At 36.2% G+C, this 20,182-nt stretch overlaps 2 protein-coding genes across 5 annotated transcripts; one reads left to right on the top strand and one right to left on the bottom strand.

The window, feature by feature from the left end:
• Nucleotides 1-48: 48 nt before the first annotated feature.
• Nucleotides 49-14,422, top strand: LOC124644075 (serine hydrolase-like protein 2). Of its 4 annotated transcripts, XR_006986002.1 has the most exons (10): nt 50-326; nt 746-907; nt 3,427-3,534; nt 4,204-4,367; nt 5,161-5,270; nt 6,089-6,295; nt 6,966-7,043; nt 8,650-8,722; nt 10,508-10,736; nt 11,704-14,422. XR_006986002.1 is itself a non-coding variant. In XM_047183282.1 (9 exons), exons 1-9 carry the CDS (start codon nt 275-277, stop codon nt 9,995-9,997), a joined length of 1,188 nt encoding a protein of 395 aa, XP_047039238.1. In that variant the 5' UTR covers nt 49-274; the 3' UTR covers nt 9,998-9,999. The 4 variants fall into 4 exon arrangements, 3 of the variants coding, with proteins under 3 accessions (XP_047039238.1, XP_047039237.1, XP_047039239.1); XM_047183282.1 differs by lacking the exons at nt 8,650-8,722; nt 10,508-10,736; nt 11,704-14,422 and adding exons at nt 9,335-9,489; nt 9,846-9,999 and having other exon boundaries at nt 49-326; XM_047183283.1 differs by lacking the exons at nt 10,508-10,736; nt 11,704-14,422 and adding an exon at nt 9,335-9,471 and having other exon boundaries at nt 51-326.
• Nucleotides 14,423-14,635: 213 nt separating this feature from the next.
• On the bottom strand, nt 14,636-19,016 carry LOC124644076 (serine hydrolase-like protein). Its single transcript, XM_047183284.1, has 6 exons — nt 18,892-19,016; nt 18,020-18,090; nt 16,751-17,020; nt 16,098-16,297; nt 15,579-15,676; nt 14,636-14,974 (listed from the first exon to the last, which is right to left on the bottom strand). Exons 1-6 carry the CDS (start codon nt 18,924-18,926, stop codon nt 14,680-14,682), a joined length of 969 nt encoding a protein of 322 aa, XP_047039240.1. The 5' UTR covers nt 18,927-19,016; the 3' UTR covers nt 14,636-14,679.
• Nucleotides 19,017-20,182: the final 1,166 nt, after the last annotated feature.

Here is a 20,182-nt window from a genome sequence, read left to right on the forward strand (position 1 = left end):
TGTTTTATGCTCAAAATCTGCAACATTTTAATTGGCATTTGATATGAATATTGATTGAAATTGAATACAAACGTCTCCTTCACAATGGAAAATATTGGTTTTCAAAGAAAATCCAAAGGTTGATTGTTTAATTGAATAAATTAATGTGCAGTGTATTGAAATCGTAATGTCTGTACAGTGAAATGTTCCTGTAACAACTACGTTTTTGTAAATTTACGTAATTTAACAGTCGCAGTTTTTTCTATTTATTTATTTAAATTATTTAGTTGTGAAAATGAAGTGGCAATTGCAATGGAAAATTCGCGTCCCTTGGGGAACGCTAGCATGTAAGTTGTGTTGTTGACTATTTCATCATCATCATCATCATCATCATCAGCCTATAGCAGTCCACTGCTGGACATAGACTATTTACTTTAAAAATATTTGAGTTTAGAATTTTCGAGAGAATTAAAAATAGGTAAATTTTTACCTAGTTCAAGTAAATAAGTAGCCAAGGTCTTCGTTAAGTATAAAATCATAATAAAAAGTACAATAATTAAAAATTATTGCTGCAGGAAAGAAATAGGGTATTGACATCTGTTACTAAAAAAAATCTCCATTTTCACCAATGGGTATCAGGTTGCCCAAGTTACTAGGTTGAGGAGGTCAGACAAGCAGTCGCTCGGTGTAAAACTAAGCTGCATCCGAGTAAGACTGGAAGCCAACCTTGCAGCAATAAAAAAATATAAATCTTTTAATTTCCCAGTGACAAGTCGCGGCCATCCGGATGGTGAGCCAGTATTCTGCGTTCACGGCAGACAGGACAGTTCATCCGTGTTCGGGCCGCTCGTAGATCTGATGCCTAACATGAATCACTATGTGTGTCTGGATATGCCCGGAAATGGGCTGTCCGATGGATTTCCTCCGGGTAAGATATTTTTTTATATTTGGTTGGTATTTTCATAGGGCACCATAAACTGAAGGTCCCAGTTGTCATTTGTACATTTTTGGCAGCTGCGGGTAGTCAGAAGCCAGTAAGTCTGACACCCAGAAGGGTATTGGGTTGCCCAGGCAACTGGGTTGAGGTCAGATAGGGAGTCGCTCCTTGATAAACACTGGTACTTAGTTTCAAATGGTTAGACTGGAAGCTGACCCCAACATAGTTGAGAAAAGGCTAGACAGATGATGATTTTAGGTGGTGCAAACATGGAAGGAAAAGGCTAGGTAAATGAATGATGATGATTTGCATAGGTGGTGCAATTATGGAGCATTTTTTACTTGTTCCCACTTAAATAAATAATTTGATTGATGGGGATAGATAACAGTATGGTATGATGGATGAGTACTGATTAAAAAATACTTCAAATAATGTGGGTAAGGATGACGAGGTCGCATAGTGGTTTTAAATAAAACTACTTTTACGGATTTTATCGCGTTATATTAATATTATTTAATCCCGACGTTTCGGATCCTTTACAGCATCCATGGTCACGGGCAGACTAAGGTGTTGGTCGTCTTGATATATTATCGCATAGTGTCGCATAGTGGTTAGTGAATCTACCACTAAAGGCAGAGGTTGCTGGTTCAGTTCCCGCATAAGTCAAACATTTGTCTGCGTAACCATGTAAATTCTTCTTCTATCATGTCGATGACGTGTCTTATAGAGCACGGCCGGATGCGCTCATTACGTCCTCCCGGAAGCAAGTTTCGGGGCACAGTGGATATGCGAAGAGGTGGTAATATAAATAATATGTGTGTAAAAACACAACGCGAAAGCATATAATTTTATGTTTATCATTGTACAAGCTGTGCTAAGTTTGGGTCTATATCATATAAATGTGTAAATGTGTGAAGAAAATCATCTTATCATCATTAGCAACCATTCAGACTCCACATATATTTTTCCATAGACTTTTCAGTATCCTCCGGACCCTACAGTAGCACCTCCACGCTACGAGACAACGGTTCGAGCTCAACTTACCATCTTCCTGATAGAGTCATGCACTATGCAGAGTTCTTTCATAGACCTCCCATGGTTAAGAAAGGGTTCATAGAGTTCCATAAGACGAGGCTACTAACTTATACTAAAAAGTCACCTTATGGTGAGTGTGATAATGTAGTAGTTTTGGTCCGATTTTTTTAGCTGCTATTCTTTTGTTTTTTACTGTTTTTGCAGTTTTTTTTTAGTACAAAGGTTCCTTTATTTATGTTTTTTTTAAAGATTAAATGCTATAGTTTTTGGTCTAGCTCGTTGATGGTTTATTTCTGCTGCTTTTTTGCAGGTTTTTTTAATGTGAATGTTATTCTTTTTATTTTTGTGTAGAATAAGTGTTGTAGCGATGGCCCGGCTGGCTGATGCTTTATTTTTGCTATATTTTTGAAGGCTTCAGATTTATTTTAATTTCATAGACCTACTATGGTTAAGAAGGGGTTCATAGAGTTCCATAAGACGAGGCTACTTACTTATACTAAAAAGTCATCTTATGGTGAGTTCGATAATGTAGTAGTTTCGGTCCGACTAGCTGAATATTTTTTGCCTCTATTCTTTTTTTTTTCTTTTTTTGCAGGTTTTCTTAGTGCGAAGGTTCCATTATTTATGTTTTTTTGATAGATGAAATGCTATAGTTTTTGGTCTAGCTAGTTGATGGTTTATTTCTGCTGCTCTTCTTTTGCTTTTTTTTAACTTTTTTGCAGGTTTTTTTTATGTGAATGTTATTTTTTTTACTTTTTGAGTAGAATAAGTGTTGTAGTGATGTTAGTTGTAGTCCGGCTTGTTAATGCATTTTTTTTATTTTATCTGCACCTTATAAATGGCGTCTGAGACCGTTTTCGGCTGCTCTCATATACCTACATATATTTAACTTTTTTATGTGCTAGGATTTTTTCTTCTCTTATTTGAAGAGTTTCTGTTTTTAATCAGTGTCGGATTTTGTTCTTTATTTTTATTCTTAGCAAGATATTTTTGATGTTGCTTGCTAGTGTAGATCTTATGTTTTGCAATGTTAGGAATAAAGTAGTTCGGGTCTCGGTTATTTTTCTGCATATTTCAGTTGCTCTTGATTTTCATTCCATTGCAAAGTTTTCAGATTATAATTTTTACTTATGGTTTTTTCATGATTTGTTTATTTTTTATCTTGGGATATTTTTTATTGAATTGTTTTGGGCTTCGATTGTATTTTTTTTTTCTGAATATTTAAGTTTATTATTTTATGGATTTATTTTTGTTTCTTTTTCTGTCCTCTATTTTCGTCATGCATTAGTTTTAGTAAATTTTGCAAGGTTCATACATAATATGCCTGTCTAATTTCAATGAGTAATTCTGTTTTTATTATTGCCTGCTGCAAAATACTCTACCTATGAGTTCTTAGCTTTCCACAAGCTAATAAAAAAGCATGAATGATTTTCTACCATCTTCACTGAAAATAATGCTGGTACCAACATTTTCAGGTCCAAAGCTGATGCGGTTCCATTTCCTGATGGCCATGGAGCTAGCGATAGCTCACCTCGGGTGGGACCACTTCATCTTCATCGGCCACTCCATGGGCTGTGAGCAAGGTAGGTCTTCATGATGGTAGAAGATTCAGCAAGGCTACAGGTCTTCGTGAATTTGTGAAACCCGTTTTTACTTTTTGGAGGAACAAGGAAAACAGTTTCGATATATGGACAATGGTTAATGAAAACACAAGTGATTCATAAGTAGGCATTAATCATTATCATAGGATGATACACTTTAAGTTTAGTGATATAACCACGTGTTTGTTACTCCTTCATGCAAAAACGACTGGGCGGTTTTTGGTGATACTTAGCAGTACCTAATACATAGCAGAGTAACTTACATCAGAATAACATATAGACATATCTAGGTACTAACATTTACTAAAAACTATCAGAATTATAAAATAACTAGCTGTCTCTCCTAATTAATATTATAAATGTGAAAGTAACTCTGTCTGTCTGTCTTTCTGTCTGTCTGTCTGTCTTTTCTTCACGCCTAAACTACTGAACTGATTTGTGTGAAATTTTATATTATTGTAGTTTGGAACTAGAGAAAGGACATAGGATAGTTCTTATTACAAAAAAATATACAAATATTTATTCCGGAAATATAGCGCCATCTATTGGTCAAACCAAACATCTGCCGGAAGTCACTATTCCACGCGAACGAAGTCGCGGACAAAAGCTAGTAAATCAATAAATTTAACCCAATTTCCCCCCACTTTCCAGGGCTATTCTTCAACGCCATCCATCCCAACAGGATCACGAAGATGGTCCTCCTGGACGCGAACCCCACTCTGATGCGGATGCAGGTGGAGGACCCCGCGGAGTACCAGCGCGCCTTCTTCGACAACTACTACGAGCACTTCCATAGAGAGAACTTTGAGAGGAAGGTAGGGTGACAAAACTAGTCTATAGGTACATCATCGTACATCGAAGAGTACGTACCTAAATGTCGGTCCTCCTTGTGATCTCTCTCCGGTGGTGTCGGATTGTCGTCCCATCGCGCTATGAGAGTGAAGGAGTAGTGAGTGCACCTGTGTCCAAGCAAATGCGCCTGCACTATAATATGTCCTGCGCAGTTGGCTAATCTATTATAATATTATAAAGAGGAAAACTTTGTTTGTCTGGTTGTAATGAATAGGCTCAAAAACTACTGGACAGTTTTTAAAAATTCTTTCACCATTCGATAGCTACATTATCCACGAGTAACATAGGCTATATTTTATCCCGGTAGTAGTTACCACGGGACGCGGGTGAAACCGCGGGAAAACGGCTAGTCTCTTTATATGAGAACAGCCGCCATAGCCGATAATCGGCTAGGAGGACATCATAGGTACATCATCTGCCGAGCCTTTTCCCAACTATGTTGGGGTCGGCTTCCAGTCTAACTGAATGCAACTGAGTACCAGTGTGCCACAAGGAGTGAATGCCTATCTGATCTACTCAACTAAATTACCCGGGCAACCCATTACTCTTAGGCAATACTGGTTGTCAGACTTACTGGCTTCCGCCTACTGCCAAAGATGTTCAATGACAGCCGGGACCTACAGTTTAACGTGCCCTCCGAAACAAATGACTGACTTTAATTATTTACCTTCAATATGGTAAACTAAATTTTAATATATAAACTATTACCAAAATGTCAAAAAAAAATACTGAATACCCAAAACCTTTGTGTTTCAGACTCACACCAGGATATCAGCAATGCGGTCATTAGCGCGGGCTCGGGATCTGAACGACAGTCAATGTGCTGATCTACTTCAGAGGAACTTTCACACTAAGAGTGAAGCCGCGTGAGTATTCTTACTCATATGTTACACTACAGTCCGCCCGCGGTTTCATAGTAGTACTAGCTTCTGCCAGCTAAGGGGAAAGTTTTTTGGGACAAAATACAGGTTACTCGGGGATTTGTTTTCTCTTTATTATAATTGGTAGGACCATTTTTTTGTTTGTTCCCAAAAGTCAAAGTCAAATCATTTATTTCATTTAGGCTTTCACAAGCACTTATGAACGTCAAAAAATATAAATTAAGTTGATTCCAGTTCCGAAAAGGCTCCGAAACTACCGAACTGATTTAAGAAATTCTTTCACTGTTGGGAAGCACTATCCCCGAGTAACACAGTCTATATTTTATCCGGATACTTGACTTACGTTTAAGAAAGCGTGGAGCGTTTTGTTCAAAAAGAGTAAACATTACATTGATATACAAAAACCCAAGATGCACAGTCTCGAATAAAAGTAACGCTCGAAAGTGTCCCCGAACACGAATTCTGTCTCTTTCTATAAGTACGTTATTGCAAGTTCAACTTTACGCGAATTGCTTAAAGTCGTTATTACAACGCACTGTAGTTAAAGCAATAAAATTTTACGACCGAAGTCGTCGGCTAGGACAAAAAAAATGAGCGCACAATTCTGAATGTTGCGCTCATTTGGTGAGGACGTTTTTGAGACGTTGAGTGTGCATCTTGGGTTTTTTGCATGTATATCAATGAAAGATTACATAGACGCTCCACGCTTTCTTTCATCAAATTAAATGTCCGAATTATTTTGTAATTTTTAGTGCGTTCTAAAAGCGTGTTTTTTAGTTTTAAAGTATTTCTAAAATTTTCAGCCAATGGCATCCAATAGAGAAATGGCACCCGAACGAAGCGATAGCACCTCGCGTGATGCTCATTCTGAACGACAAGGACAGAATAACCGATATTATCAAGGCGTTTACCAAGGAGGAGCAGAGAATTGCCAAGTTGACGGGCGTGAAGCCCAACCAGGCGGATAGAGGGAAGCGGCTCACTGAGTATATCGTGAGGAACCAGTTGGGGTGAGTTTAAAAAAAAATAATTTAAAGAAAGTTTTAAATTAAAAAAAAAAGATTAATTTTAAATAGTTTTAAATTTTAAAAAGTTTTAAATTTAAAAAAAGTTTTAAATTTTTAAATGTTTTATATTTTTAATAATTTAAAATAAATGGTGTCCAAGGCCAATTTCGGCCACGGCGGCTGTTCTTAAGTAAAGAGGTCAGACTGCAGCGCAGGACATATTATTATAGTGCACGACAGCATAAAATGGTATATGGTTTTTATGTCACTTTATGTTTTTTATATTATGTTTTGTATTCCTCGTTTATTTATTTATAGACATTATTTACATTTTTAAATGTTAAATATAAATTAAATATGAAATATAAGTTATTGTTATTATGTTATTGTTAACTAATGGTCTTCGCATGATGTGAATTCCTATAAGTGAGGAAACACATGGCATGGTTGTGTTTGTATATTTTTATGTACGAAGTTGTGTATTTCTTGGTGGAATTACTAATAAAATAAACAAACGTAATTTTTCTTGAAACCTGTGTTATTATGACTCTTAAGTTCAATGTTCAAAGTAAACAATTGTTATTAGAAAAACTGACTTTTATCTTGTCGGTGACCCTATGACCTTAGAGAATATATGAGATGGAGATTTCAATAGTTGTGTCTGTATTTCCAGTGTGGTCGACAACAGCCCGCCGAAAAGTCAAATCAATGAGGAAGCTTTCAGGGAAATCATGGAAAACGAAGATCTTGGGTAAGTGACAGTTAAATATGCTTTGCGGCCAAATACTTAAACTCTACTTAATTTTAAAGTAAGCTTAAAGATTATTATATTGAAATAATGCGACTTTACGGAGTTTATCGCAGTTCTATTAATATTTGTATGTCTTATTATATATCGGGTGTGTCATACCTAATCACATTAAATTCTATCACATATACTTTTTGATATTCTATGGCGAATTGTAAAAAAAATAACTTAATCCATTCAGTGGTTTAGCCACACTTTTAGTTCAGTAACATCACTTTTCGTTTATATAATTTACAACATCATGTGTATAGCAGAGATAAAGTTAGGAGTATCGAATGCTTTGTCCAGTTGACAGCTGTCAGTTTTCAAGGGAGAATTTCCGTTGTTTGTAATGACTGACTGACTCTTATATTGTGTTCTAATTCTCGCACATTTTTATTCTATTTACTTTCTTTGAAAAAAACATTTTTTTTATTATTTTTACGTACCTATTTAATATTTTTCTTTGTGCTAATGGACATATATTAAACTAGTATATAAACGTACTTAATTTAATTTGATAAGGAACGACACACTGTATATTTGTCGCATTTACTTAAGGGGCCGTTCAAGTATTACGTAAGCACAATGGGGGGTATAGGGGAGTCTTGGTCTTATATGTATACATTTTGGATGACATGGGGTTGGTGGAGTCTAGATAATGATTACGTCATCGGTAGTTATTTACTTTTATAAGAATAAGAAATTATTATTTACAAAAAAAAAAAACTTTTTCTGTTAGCAAACAAACTAGGCAAAGCCTGTATCTTGGACGCTAATTTAGAGAGATTTTAGCTTGTTTAGTTAGCTTGAAAACGAAACGCATTTTCGGGGATTCCCGCAAATAATGCGTACGTATAGGCACTGGCTTATATTACTTATATTAGTTATTATAAACTGATTTGGGGAATTACCTATTCACTTGTCTAAATTTACTCTGTCAGTATATTGTATCGTTTGGATACTACAGCGAGTAATAGGCACCCATACAAAACTTTTTACGAGTCTTTGCAATGCGAATTTCTGCAATGCGATTTTGTTCGGTGACTTTGTAGTCAGCCGTATTGGACGTGGTTTTAGAAAACGTTAGATGGATCGCAAAAAGATTATTGCTTTGCTGTTTTGTTAAATAGACATAAATGAAAAAGAAAATCCTGGGTTCATCCATTTATTACGATTATGAACTCTGATGAGAACTATTATACTCGAAAGTACTATGGGTTGAGATTAAACAATATTTTATTATTATTTTAGAGTTAGCATATCTTTATTTGAAGAGCTTTTGAGTTAATTATCACCATGCCCCATGCCCTCCAAAACGAAACACTTGAAGGTTTGCAAGATTTGTGTGGGAGCCCTAAACGTATTGTAAGCATTATAATTAAAAAAAAAGACATTGAAATTGAAAAACGTTTACGTAAGAATAAGACGGGGTAGGAGCTGCATACTTTTGCTGACAAGGTCTGCTTACGTAACATTTAAACGGCCCCCAAATTGCTTTAACACAAAGTCTTTTGAGTGAGTTGCACTATTCAGTATTTAAGTATAACGATAACCGAACTGTTTTCAGTTGTGAACCCGACGATATGTACCATGGGAGGCCAGTAAAGGGCTGGTTGTGGTTCCGTGATCGATAGACAAAGGTAAATGGTGCAACTTACTCTTAAGGCTGCGTCTACACGGTGCATGTAGCTGGAGCAAGTTAACATGCGCAAGTGACAAGAGCACGCGGGTGGGTATGTTGCTTTAGTACATGCGCGAGTAGCTGGACATTTTTAATGCATGTAACCCGCGCATGTGCTTCGACATGCGCAAGCTACTTGCACCGTGTAGACGCACCCTAAAGTTAAGTAGTGTTTGAGTATTTTGGGCTTAGATGTCTAAAATACGTACATGTTGAATGCACCCATTTTAGTTGGCTTCCAAATAGAAAATGAGCGAGAATTAGTACAAGAAAGAATACATCAAAAATCTCTTTGTTATGTTAGTAACGCTTATTTGTCTATTTTTAAGTTTTATTACTGTTTTTTATTTTTATATTATATCTTACTAAGTTTTTCTTTAAATATATTTTGTTTTATATCCTTGAAACATACGTAGTGGGTATGGATCTACTAAAAACTTTTACTAACGCCTTTGTATAAAAAATAAAATTAGATACTTTCAAAAAAAACAGTAGGTACAAATAAAAATTCACAATTAGGCATACCTAAATCTTGGGCACCAATTTATATTATCAAATCAAAATATTCCAGGTACCTATCATGGGATAACCGTCTCAAAAATCTCGCGCCAACGAATTATGGCAATGAATATTATTTTGAAATTTTCAAAAATATTCCCCCGACTTTACTCGTTCACGCCAGCGATGGCGCGAAAAATATCCCCCGGGATAACAATTGGCGGGAAGGCGCCAAACAGCTGCTCGACAAAATGGCGTCCTTGGAGAATTTCCACAGAGTAAATGTAGAGGGATTTCACGATGTGCACTATACGCATCCGGAGAAAGTAGCACCGCATGTTATCAAGTTTTTAGAAAATAAAGTCTGTAGTAAATTATAGTTTTTTGTTGTTTTATTTTTGCTTCATTTCTTGGTTTGCTGTTTTGTTTTGCCATTTCAATATTCTATCTATCCGTGGTTTCGCATACTAGAGATAGGCATTTGACATTACTTGTATGGGAGTTATGTCAAAATGCCTATCTCTAATGAGCAGAACCATAGATAGATATAATATTGGAAACGGAGTATTACAAATGGCGGGAAGGCGCCAAACAGCTGCTCGACAAAATGGCGTCCTTGGAGAATTTCCACAGAGTAAATGTAGAGGGATTTCACGATGTGCACTATACGCATCCGGAGAAAGTAGCACCGCATGTTATCATGTTTTTAGAAAATAAAGTCTGTAGTAAATTATAATTTATTGTTGTTTTATTTTTGCTTCATTTATTGTTTTGCTGGTTTGTTTTTTACTAGTCTTACCAGTCAGCTTTGTAATACTTCCCCCTGAACAATGGGTCTCGGCTGTCATTTACACTTCTTGGGCAGTCGTTACGGGTAGTCAGGAGCCAGTAAGTGTGATAACCACCACACCAGTAATAAGTTAACAAGGATTGCCCGGGTAACTGGGTTGAGGAAATCAGATAGGCAGACACTGGTACTCAGCTGCATACAGTTAGACTGGACGCCGACCCCAACATAGTTGGGAAAAGGCTCTGTTTTATTTCTATAAAAAAAATATATTTGGTGAGTGTGTTTTGTTCGCTTTCTTTATTTTTTTTTTATATTTATTTTGCTGGCAAGTAATTTTTGATGGTAGTTATCAAAATATGATTTGATAGATGATTAAATAGTTCATATAATATATTACTTATTTTTTCTTCTGGGTAAATTGTTTTAATATTACACCTTTTTATTTATTTCTTCTAGATCTGCTGACCTTCTCTTGAAACGTCTGGCCGAACTAGATCTTTGGGATAAGAATCAAAATTTAAAGAAAGCATTTAAATGAAAAAAACTTTAATGACATTTTTTGACCTTTTGAAACTACGACGCAGGTTTTACGAATTTATTATTAAATCTATGTATATTTTTGTAATTTTTGGTTAAAAAAAAACGCAACAAAATATTTGGCTATGGTATTCTGCGCACAAAGGCTGTACAGACCATAGATGTAATATACTATAAACAAGATTGCGCACTCTCAAAATATATATTTTTACGAAAATGAACTCTATTCCAAAGCAATAAAGTACTAAATTGGTTGCATAATACACAGAGGCAAATCCGAGCCGAGAGGGATAGTTAGAACGGAGGCCGTTTGTCTCTTTCTAACACCTTGCCAGCATAAAAAAATGTGATCAACAGTTTTTTTTGCCCAAAAAAACAATTGAATCACTTATTTTAACAATTGTAAGTCAACGCATTAATAACAATCGCATTAATTTATTCGTATTTATTCTTAAAATATAAACAACATACATTTTTATTTTGCGTTTTTTATTTTCTAGCGGTAACCCTGAACATTCTTGGCGCGTAATCAGCATTTAAAATTTTGTTAATATTTTTTTGTATTAAATCAATTTAAACTATTAAAATGGTGAAAAAGTGTTGCTTTTATACTTGTGAAAGTGAATCCTATGGTGGTTGCAATATATCGTTCCACAGATAAGCTAATAATAACATTTTCGTAAATCAAACAACTAGGGTGCCCATGAATTCTTGTAATGAGTCAAAATATGGGTGATGGATTTTAAAGCTGTTGTACTATTGTTATAGCTTCCCAAAAAAATGTAGAAAGGCGATATAAATGGCTCAGCAGTCTATATGTGAAGCAAAAATACAAAAAAAATCTGTCTGCACGTCGAATCTTCCCGTTTTTATTACTGCTAATTCCCGCTAACTATTAAAGGCCTATATTTGTCTTTTAAGGTCACAAACTGCGTAAGTTAAAAGTTCAATACCAATCTGTGATTAATAATCTTAGCAAACTCGGATTGGTCTCACATAGCTTAATCTCATAGTCACCCTATTAGAAAGGGACAGACGGCCTCCGTACTAACTGTTTCACTCGGCTCGTTTTTTGGTTAAAAGTGCGCAGTCCTGTTTACTATATTATGTCTATGGTACAGACCTACTTGGATATTAATTTTAAAGTAATAAGTAATTGGACAGCTTATTACAACATCATATTCAGGCTTGAAAATGTTACTCCTATTTACGAAATTCATTGTTTTCAAAATTACTTTTTTAGTTATTGTATACGCGTAAACTTTGAGTACTTAAGTACCTAACTATTTCTCCTAAGTATGTGTAAATGTGTATACATATTTTCGTAGATATTTTCAAAATGTTAACCGAAAACTTATATTTTAAAACAAGAACCCTATGACTGACTGGAGGCAAACGTTACGAAGCCATTGACGAATTAAAAAAAAAACCGGCCAAGTGCGAGTCAGACTCGCGCAGGAATGTTTCCGTACCATTATTTAGTAAATGAGCAAAAAATCACGTTTGTATTTAATATTTTTATTTTATTCCAAAATGTTTATTTTATTGTTCGCGGCAACAGAAATACGTCATCTGTGAAAATTTCAACTCTCTAACTATCATGGTTCATGAGATACAGCCTGGTGACCGACGGACGGACGGAGGAGCGAAAACAATAGAGTCCCATTGTACCCTTTGAGTACGGAACCCTAAAAATATTAACATTTGTAGCCGTTTGCCGGAAAAGTGTGACGTTTCCCTCCAGTTATACTTAAAAGCTTCTTGGTCAAGTATTATAAATGTTTAGGATAATATTAATTTTAATTAAAATAAAATTCAAACTAGTAAAAACTGCGTAAAGTAAAGGCAGCTCTACACTGTCCTAAAGTTGTAAAGTTGCCTATTGTAAAATGACTGATTTTGGCTGTAAAATTAAGAAAAATAAACTGTGCCTCTATTGAAAACTGGTATAAGTACCTAAGTAATTCGGAGAGTATTAAAAGGCTTAGAAAAGGATAAGACTGGATTTAGTCTCATACCCTTTTTCTAGAGGTACAGAAATGGGCTTAAAAAGTCAGTAACGTAACTTTTAATTCGCATTGTTATTTTATGATTAATTTATTGCGCAAAAAAATCACGCACAATTTTTATCAAAATTGTATTTCGAAAAGAATCCATTCTTAACGCACAATTTTTATCAAAATTGTATTTTGAAAAGAATCAATAGTCCAGGTAATTGGCCAGCGTTTCTCAAACTGTTACGAAGATGAACCCTGAATTGGAATGAAAACAACACAAGTCCACTGCGAGATTTAGAGAACAAGGGGATTATATAAACCAAGAAGATATACTTATTAATATCTTTGTTTTAGTAATTCTGTAGGAAAATACTCAATAGTGAAAACTAACTTATTGCATGGCATATCACACTATGGTCAATCTGTGAATCTCAGTCTATTCATCTTTTAGAACCATTGAATTCTATGTCATAAATAGTGTGTTTATTATGATGTTCGTTCGTTATTAATCAATTAGGTATAGGTTTAATAGATAAATGTTGCGATGTCCGTTATAAATAAAGCTACCCTTCGGAGAGAGGCGACTCGCGCTCGGCTCACCTTCATTTAGTGGTCTATTTGTCACAAAATATAATATATATTGTTGGTTGACATCTGTTGTCTGTCGCACGGCTGCTGAGTAACTCGGGAACGGTTTCTTACGGTTTGTCCTATGTGAGCCACATGGCTAAGAAATAAAACACAATCAGTTGAATTTATTTTGAAGTATCCTACGTTACAGAGCGGCTATTCTGTATTTTACAAAAATGTATATTGTTAAGTCTTATTGGCTTTTATTCTAATTAAATCGGTGTCTGAATTTCCTTTGCATCGCTTTCGCGTTGATTCGCTCACGCAGGACGCACCCTTACATTCTCATACTATTTCCCCGGAGGGTAGCTTTAAGCTCTCAGCGATATCTACTAGATAATTACTTTAAAAGCATTCCTACTTAAAATCTACTTTAAAAAAGTATTACTTTCTATAAACACTTGAATATTTCTAAAATATTTCGGTTCACTATGCCGCCTAAGGAAAACGGCTGATCTCGACTTTAAACTTGATCTTTAATGTTTCTATTTATATTTTAACTAGAAATAAGTCTACTATTTGGTGTTAGGTTTTAAGCTTATTTATAGTTACAAAACTTTTTAGGCAATCTTGCCATCTCTGATATTGCACGTCAATAGATGGCGTTGTTTCCGAATTTTTGAACATTTGGCAGTATCTAAAGTATATGTTGGGCACTAATGACTTCATTTCTTAGGACACGATAAACTAGGTCCCGGCTGTCATTGAACATCTTTGGCAGTCATTACGGTTAGTCAGAAGCCAGTAATTCTGGGAACCAGTCTTACCAAGGGATGTAGGTCGAATAGACAGTCACTCCATTTAAAACACTGGTACTCAACTGCATCCGGTTAGACTGGAAGCCGACCCCAACATAGTTGAGATGACGTTGTTGTCTATTCCCAAAAGAGTTCTGCCTAAAAAAAGTTTTGTTATTGTTAATAGTACCTTTACAAGTATTATTAAATGTGTAAATGTCAATATACTGTTAAACATATATCTTAGTTAGTGGTATTTAATTATCTCTGTTCTCGAAATAGTATTAATTTGCAATATTGTTCAAATGTTATTTTCTTAAACACGCGTTTGAAAAAGCTTAGGATGCCTTTATTGTTTTTATATGTAGATGATTTGCTGATATTTTCAATAATGATGGTAACTACACCTATTGTGAATTAAGCATTGTATTTTAACGTTTAATAGTGAAATATATGTTGGTAGTCAATATTCTTTTGTTTTTTTTAGAGTGCACAATCACTTACACGGACACACCCTATTCTTTGCTTTGTGAAAATTTCTTAGGCCCACAAAACGATTTCGGCTCACACAGACCTATTTTCTGGGTACCTTCTTGGTAACTAAATTATAGTTCCTATAAAAAGTTAAACAATTAGTTTTGAAAATTTTCTGGGCTCTAATAAATTACAAAAAAACCAACAGCTTTAATAAAAACGTGTACTTATCACAAAAAATAACAAAATACGATCACAACTTTGATTTAGTCTCTTCGAGTAAAAACTTAGAAATATCTTCAGCCATACAGTCAGGGTTTTCAATATGTATATCATGACCTCCTTCGACAATTTTGAACCTATAATTCCTATTAGGCCAGGCCTTTTCGTCCATGACAAAGGGTACGGGTTCATAAATGCCTATGTCTACCATTTTTTTGGCGAGCACACAAAATGTGGGGGTGGATGCTGTAGCGTAAATTTTGCCTAACATTTCCCCGGAGAATGGTAGAACTGTTACTTCTTTCATGCGCTGGTCGAAGGTGAACCTGAAAATAGTAAATAAGCCATTTATTATTGGGTACAAGTAAGTCGATCTGGATGCAGGTCGCTTCCAACAGGTATCTGTGGAGATCAAAGGGGGAGGCCTATGTTCAGCAGTGGACGTCCGCCGGCTGAGATGATGATGATGATGATGAAGTGGATCTCGTAGGCTGGTAACAGCTGCACGGATTGATCGATCATAAAGTATAGCAATGCATAGTGCGGTCGTATTTTCCGTGTATTCTCCGTATTTTGAAAGGTATATTAGTGGGTACCGGCTGTCGTTTGAAAATCTCTGGCAATGTTTACGGTTAGTCAGAAGCTAGAAAGTTTGACAATCTCGCTACCAAGAGGTAGCTATTAGGTTGCCTGGATAGTTAGGTGAAGGAGATCAGATAGGCAGTCCCTCCATGTACTCTTGTACTCAGCTGCATCCGGTTAGACTGGACGCCGACCACATGTTGGGAAAAGGCTAGGCAGATGATCATAACAAGGAGAAACTTAGTTATAGTTATTTTTTTTTTTTTTTTTTTTTTTTTTTATTTAAGTAGTATGGAGGACTAACAGCTAAAAAATTAAAATTATTACCTAATTAAAGAAAGAGTTTACCTGTAAAGTCCATCTCCCGCAGGCACTAGACATCTTTCTAACACGTGGTCCGTCGCTTCTTTAGATAAGCCTCTAGTTTGCATCATCATTTGTTGGGCCTGGAAGAACATTCCAGAATAACTTAGAGTATTAAGGTGAATGCGACAAATGGAGCGGGAAATTCAAATCACATGTAGAAAATTATTTTCTTGCCTTGGTCTTCTCACTAAAACCACTCCCATTTACCTATTTATCTCATTCAATCCTGGGGAATTCATTTACCTTCAACTTCGACATCCACATTTGGATAAATGCCTCCGCAAAGCTAAGGGGACATATTTGTTGCTGCTAAAGCATCTCCGAGCAATGGATAACTGGTTGCTATGTGGTGGTTATACCGTCACCAGTCGGTCGCCACGCTCAGCTTGATTCATTGTAATAGCTTCATGCAGTAAAGCAAGAGTTCTCTCCAAATGATATGCCGAATCGTGTGTGTCGAGACCATTTTAGTGACAGCACCAGCACTCAAAACCAACTTACCTTCTCATAACTATACTTCGGCGCCGTCTCCAAGCCACTATTGAACTTGGTGAATCTATCATCGTTGTACATCATATAGTAGCTATGGAACCAGTCGTGCATGCCTTCTCTGGTGGTCGGCCAGGTGTGGTGAGCTGGCACTGGGTCCAGTTCTACTACACGCGTCATGTGGCCTGGGTATGCTATGTTGAAGATTTTACCTGGGGATTAAGGGTATTAGTAGATAGTAATAGGATAGTAATAGAATAGAAGGTAAAAGTTTATGTAATTAATATGCAGATATATAAAGGTATACTATGAGGAACTGCCAAAAAAGACTTCAGACCGGAATGTTTCTTAAAAAATACATTCGTCAAGCCATTTCAGTAGGTTTTACATTTTGTTCTCCATTGTTTTAAGCCATATGCCTAGTACCAGTTATTCCACGTTCACCTTTGTTCAGAAGGAATAACTTCTAGCACTCGGATAAAAAGGAGGCTATGTCTTTTCTTAAGTTATAAGCCATCTGCATTTAAATCGGTTCAGTTGTTTTGTCATGAAAGCCGAATAAACAGACTGGTAGTTTCTTTCACATATAGGAAGCAGGAGCGACGGAAGGTCATTTAAAAAATCGTCGTCTTAACCTAAACCGATAGCAAAACAAAATCACTCACCAATAGGAACCCCCAAAGAATGTCCAATATAAATAAACTTCTCCCACTTAAAATGATCCTTCACCTTTACCAACGTCGGTACCAAATCCATGACCGTATACCGGACTCCCTTCGGCAGATGATCAGATCGGCCGTTACCAGGTAGATCTATGCTCAGGTAGAAGAAGGAGGTTGGTAGCCGGGAGACGAGGGGTCGGAACCCGGAGCCAGCGTCCAGTTTTCCGTGGCACATGAGTACTGGTGGATTTGAGGGGTCTCCCCAGGATAATGCTGTAGAGAAATTAGTAAGTATTACCCATAGCATGTACGAAGCAAACAATAGCATGTAACTCGAAATATTATTATATTTTGCCCCAGTTGCTTCACTCGCGTCTCGTGAAAATTACTATCAGTAGCCGAACAGAATATAAGCTAGTCTATGTTACTCGGGTAAGTATAGTAGCTTTCAAATAGTGCAAGAATTCGGTTCAGCAAGCAGTTTGGGAGACTTTAGAGTAGACACAAACAAAAAGTACCAAGCAAAGGCCAAAAAATTTCTCCAATAACAAGTTTTGTAAGATAAAAAGAGAAGATAATTTAATTTGTTAAAATATGGGTATTTATATTTACAAAACACAGGTATAGAGCTATAGGTACATGTTTTGCCTGCAATTGGCGTATATTTTTTTTTACATAAGTAGGCAGGTATAATTTGTAGCGAATATCAAACAAAGACATAAAACTGTGTATTGACGACATTATTAGGACGAGTATTAATCAGTGAATGTAGTATTGTGCATTATGTATCCTAGTGTGCTACAAGGCTGCTCCTGGTTTACATTCTAACCAGAAAAGTAAGGTACTTGTAAACAGGAAGCCATTTATACTCATTCGAAAGTAGTTGTGTTGACGTTTTGGAGATTAAACTCTGCCAGCGGTTTCATCCGCGTCCCGTGGAAACTATATATCACCCGATAAATGGATGACTGAAAGATGACAGCTGGCCCAATGCCTGGATGTTTTTTTTAAAGAAAATCTTGAATTCAATCAAAGTTCAAATAAATCCGGAAGACTCTGGATGCAGGTCGCCTCCAACAGGTATCTATGGAGATCAAAGGGGGAGGCCTATGTTCAGCGGTGGACGTCCTATGGCTGAGATGATGATGATGATGAATCAAAGTTTTTAGTCGGTTCGACACCGGATCGTTGTTATGTGCGTGTTATTTATGAGCCCGAACAAAATGTCGGCTGAAAAGTTTGTAGTGTGCGAGTACTTTTGGTGATATTTACCAGCTATGTTACCCCATGGCGCCTTTATGGTAACTTCATTTTCTTGCAGCTGTAACTTTCCTTTCATGGTGCTGAAAAACATAAAAGTTTGCATTTAAAACGAAACAAGATAGATGATTAGACGTTAGTAATCTGTGCCTGCACACAGAAATCTTTATCATATCGATCTAATACACAAAAAAGGTATACTCTGTCCTATAAGAACATTTTATTTGAATTTTTCCGCGAAAATCATACAATGCCCTTTTTTTTTTTTTTTTTTAGCGACGTAAAATCATCAAATGACCCCTCCCGCTGTGGTTTAGTAGCGGTGAGGGAGTGTCAGACTTTTACTGACTAAAATCGTCGTGTTCCGTCATAGGCCTTTTATGTACCAGGGCCGCGGTATCTCTTTCGAACAACCCGCAGCCCCGGCAGGCCTTGGCCCTGCTGGGCCCCGCTGGGGATACAATGCCCTCTATGCGTGTAGTTTTGTTTTGACATGTAGATGGCGCTATTCCAAATAAAAAACAATAACAACACTTTATTTCGCTCACTATAAAATATCTATGAATTTCAAGACTAAAGTCGGTTTAAAAATTCATTATTTCATTTATTTTTATTAAACAAGTTACACATTAAAGAGTTAAAGAGTCACCTATTCACAACTTATATCATAACCCTTCTGGCAGTCGGCATAATTTGTATCGCTTGTTTAACAAAATCACACAGACATTAAAAACTTACTGAATTAGATAAAAAATATTAGGAAAACCACAATTTAGTTCTAGGTTATGTATGACTTATTACATAAGAGGTACATAGTTAATTGAATTCTTAGCCAAAACAAAACGAACATTTACGTCTAAAAAACAAATAAATTGTCAACTTACGCGGTAATTCGCCTGAGAACGTTTGTCAATTTCATAATTCGAACTATCTTATCAACCTATCTGAGTATTCACGGCCTTGAACGGTGAATCTACAGTACGTTCATCTATACTAAATATAGTAAAGAGGAAACATATTTTTGTTCGTTTGTTTGTTGTTTGTTTATACCCTAAAAGCTAAAATATCCTTTCACTGTTGGAAAGCTACACTCTTCCCGAGTAACATAGGCTATATTTTACCCCGGTACAGGCAGAGGCAATAGTTCCCACGGGACGCGGGTGAAACCGCGGGAAAATGATGGCTAGTCGTAGATACCTATTTTTTATCGTGGACAGGTGGACAGCTATTAATAATGTCATGTTAATTGCTAATTTACATCAGCAGAGTTATTATACGCAGGTGAAGATTTTTTGTAACAAGATTTACTATTCTATTTGTTACTAATGAGCTCATGAGAAATATTGTTTACGTAAAACATAATATTGACGTAATAATATCGACCTATAGTCTATAGTCAAAGCTACCTACTCAAAGTAACAAAGTCATTGACCGTATGTTGACCGTATCTATTTCCCGCGGTTTTCCCGCCATTGACCCCGCCCGGGTTCAAGATGCGTTCGTGATTTAAATTCGCTGCTTTTGCTCAAAGAGTTTGCATATAATTATGTTATTGTCTTTGCATGTTATTAAAGATTTTTCTATTGTTCTTAACAGCCTGTATAAAGTAACATCTTCATAAAATGTTAATAGCAACAGTGATGCGATAAAATGAAAAGTAAAATGCTACGATAATCGATTTAATCTGCAAAGAAATATATCTATTGAGATAAAGCCATCATCCCAATGGGGGCTAAAGTTCTCTCATAAAACGTGGATCGCTTTGCCTTCAAATTACAGCTTAAATATATTCTCTTGTTAACAGTTGTGAAGCTACGTACTAACGTTCATAACAATGTCGCTCACATTCACATGAGCTCGATGCACGACACTCAGTACAGTCAGCACCGGCAGCACTGGTAAAAGCTCGTCGATCAACATGCGTGTGTGCATGACAATTTACGAACGTTTTTAGGGACCTTCGTAACTGTACACAGCCCCGGATCTTCAATTTTTTTTAGGCGGGGCAAAATCTGCAAAATGCCGCCCCGCCTACCTATTACCTATTTATGTTTATTTTCACCTTTATCATCCATATAATTTTAGCTATCAATATGTAGGCAGGTAGGGCTGTCTTTAGCTCATATAGCGCCTAGGTGCAATCATCACCCAAGCGCCTGGGTGCAATCGTCACCC

The sequence above is a fragment of the Helicoverpa zea genome, chromosome 29 (genome assembly GCF_022581195.2).
Source record: "Helicoverpa zea isolate HzStark_Cry1AcR chromosome 29, ilHelZeax1.1, whole genome shotgun sequence".
Classification (NCBI taxonomy): Eukaryota; Metazoa; Arthropoda; class Insecta; order Lepidoptera; family Noctuidae; genus Helicoverpa; species Helicoverpa zea.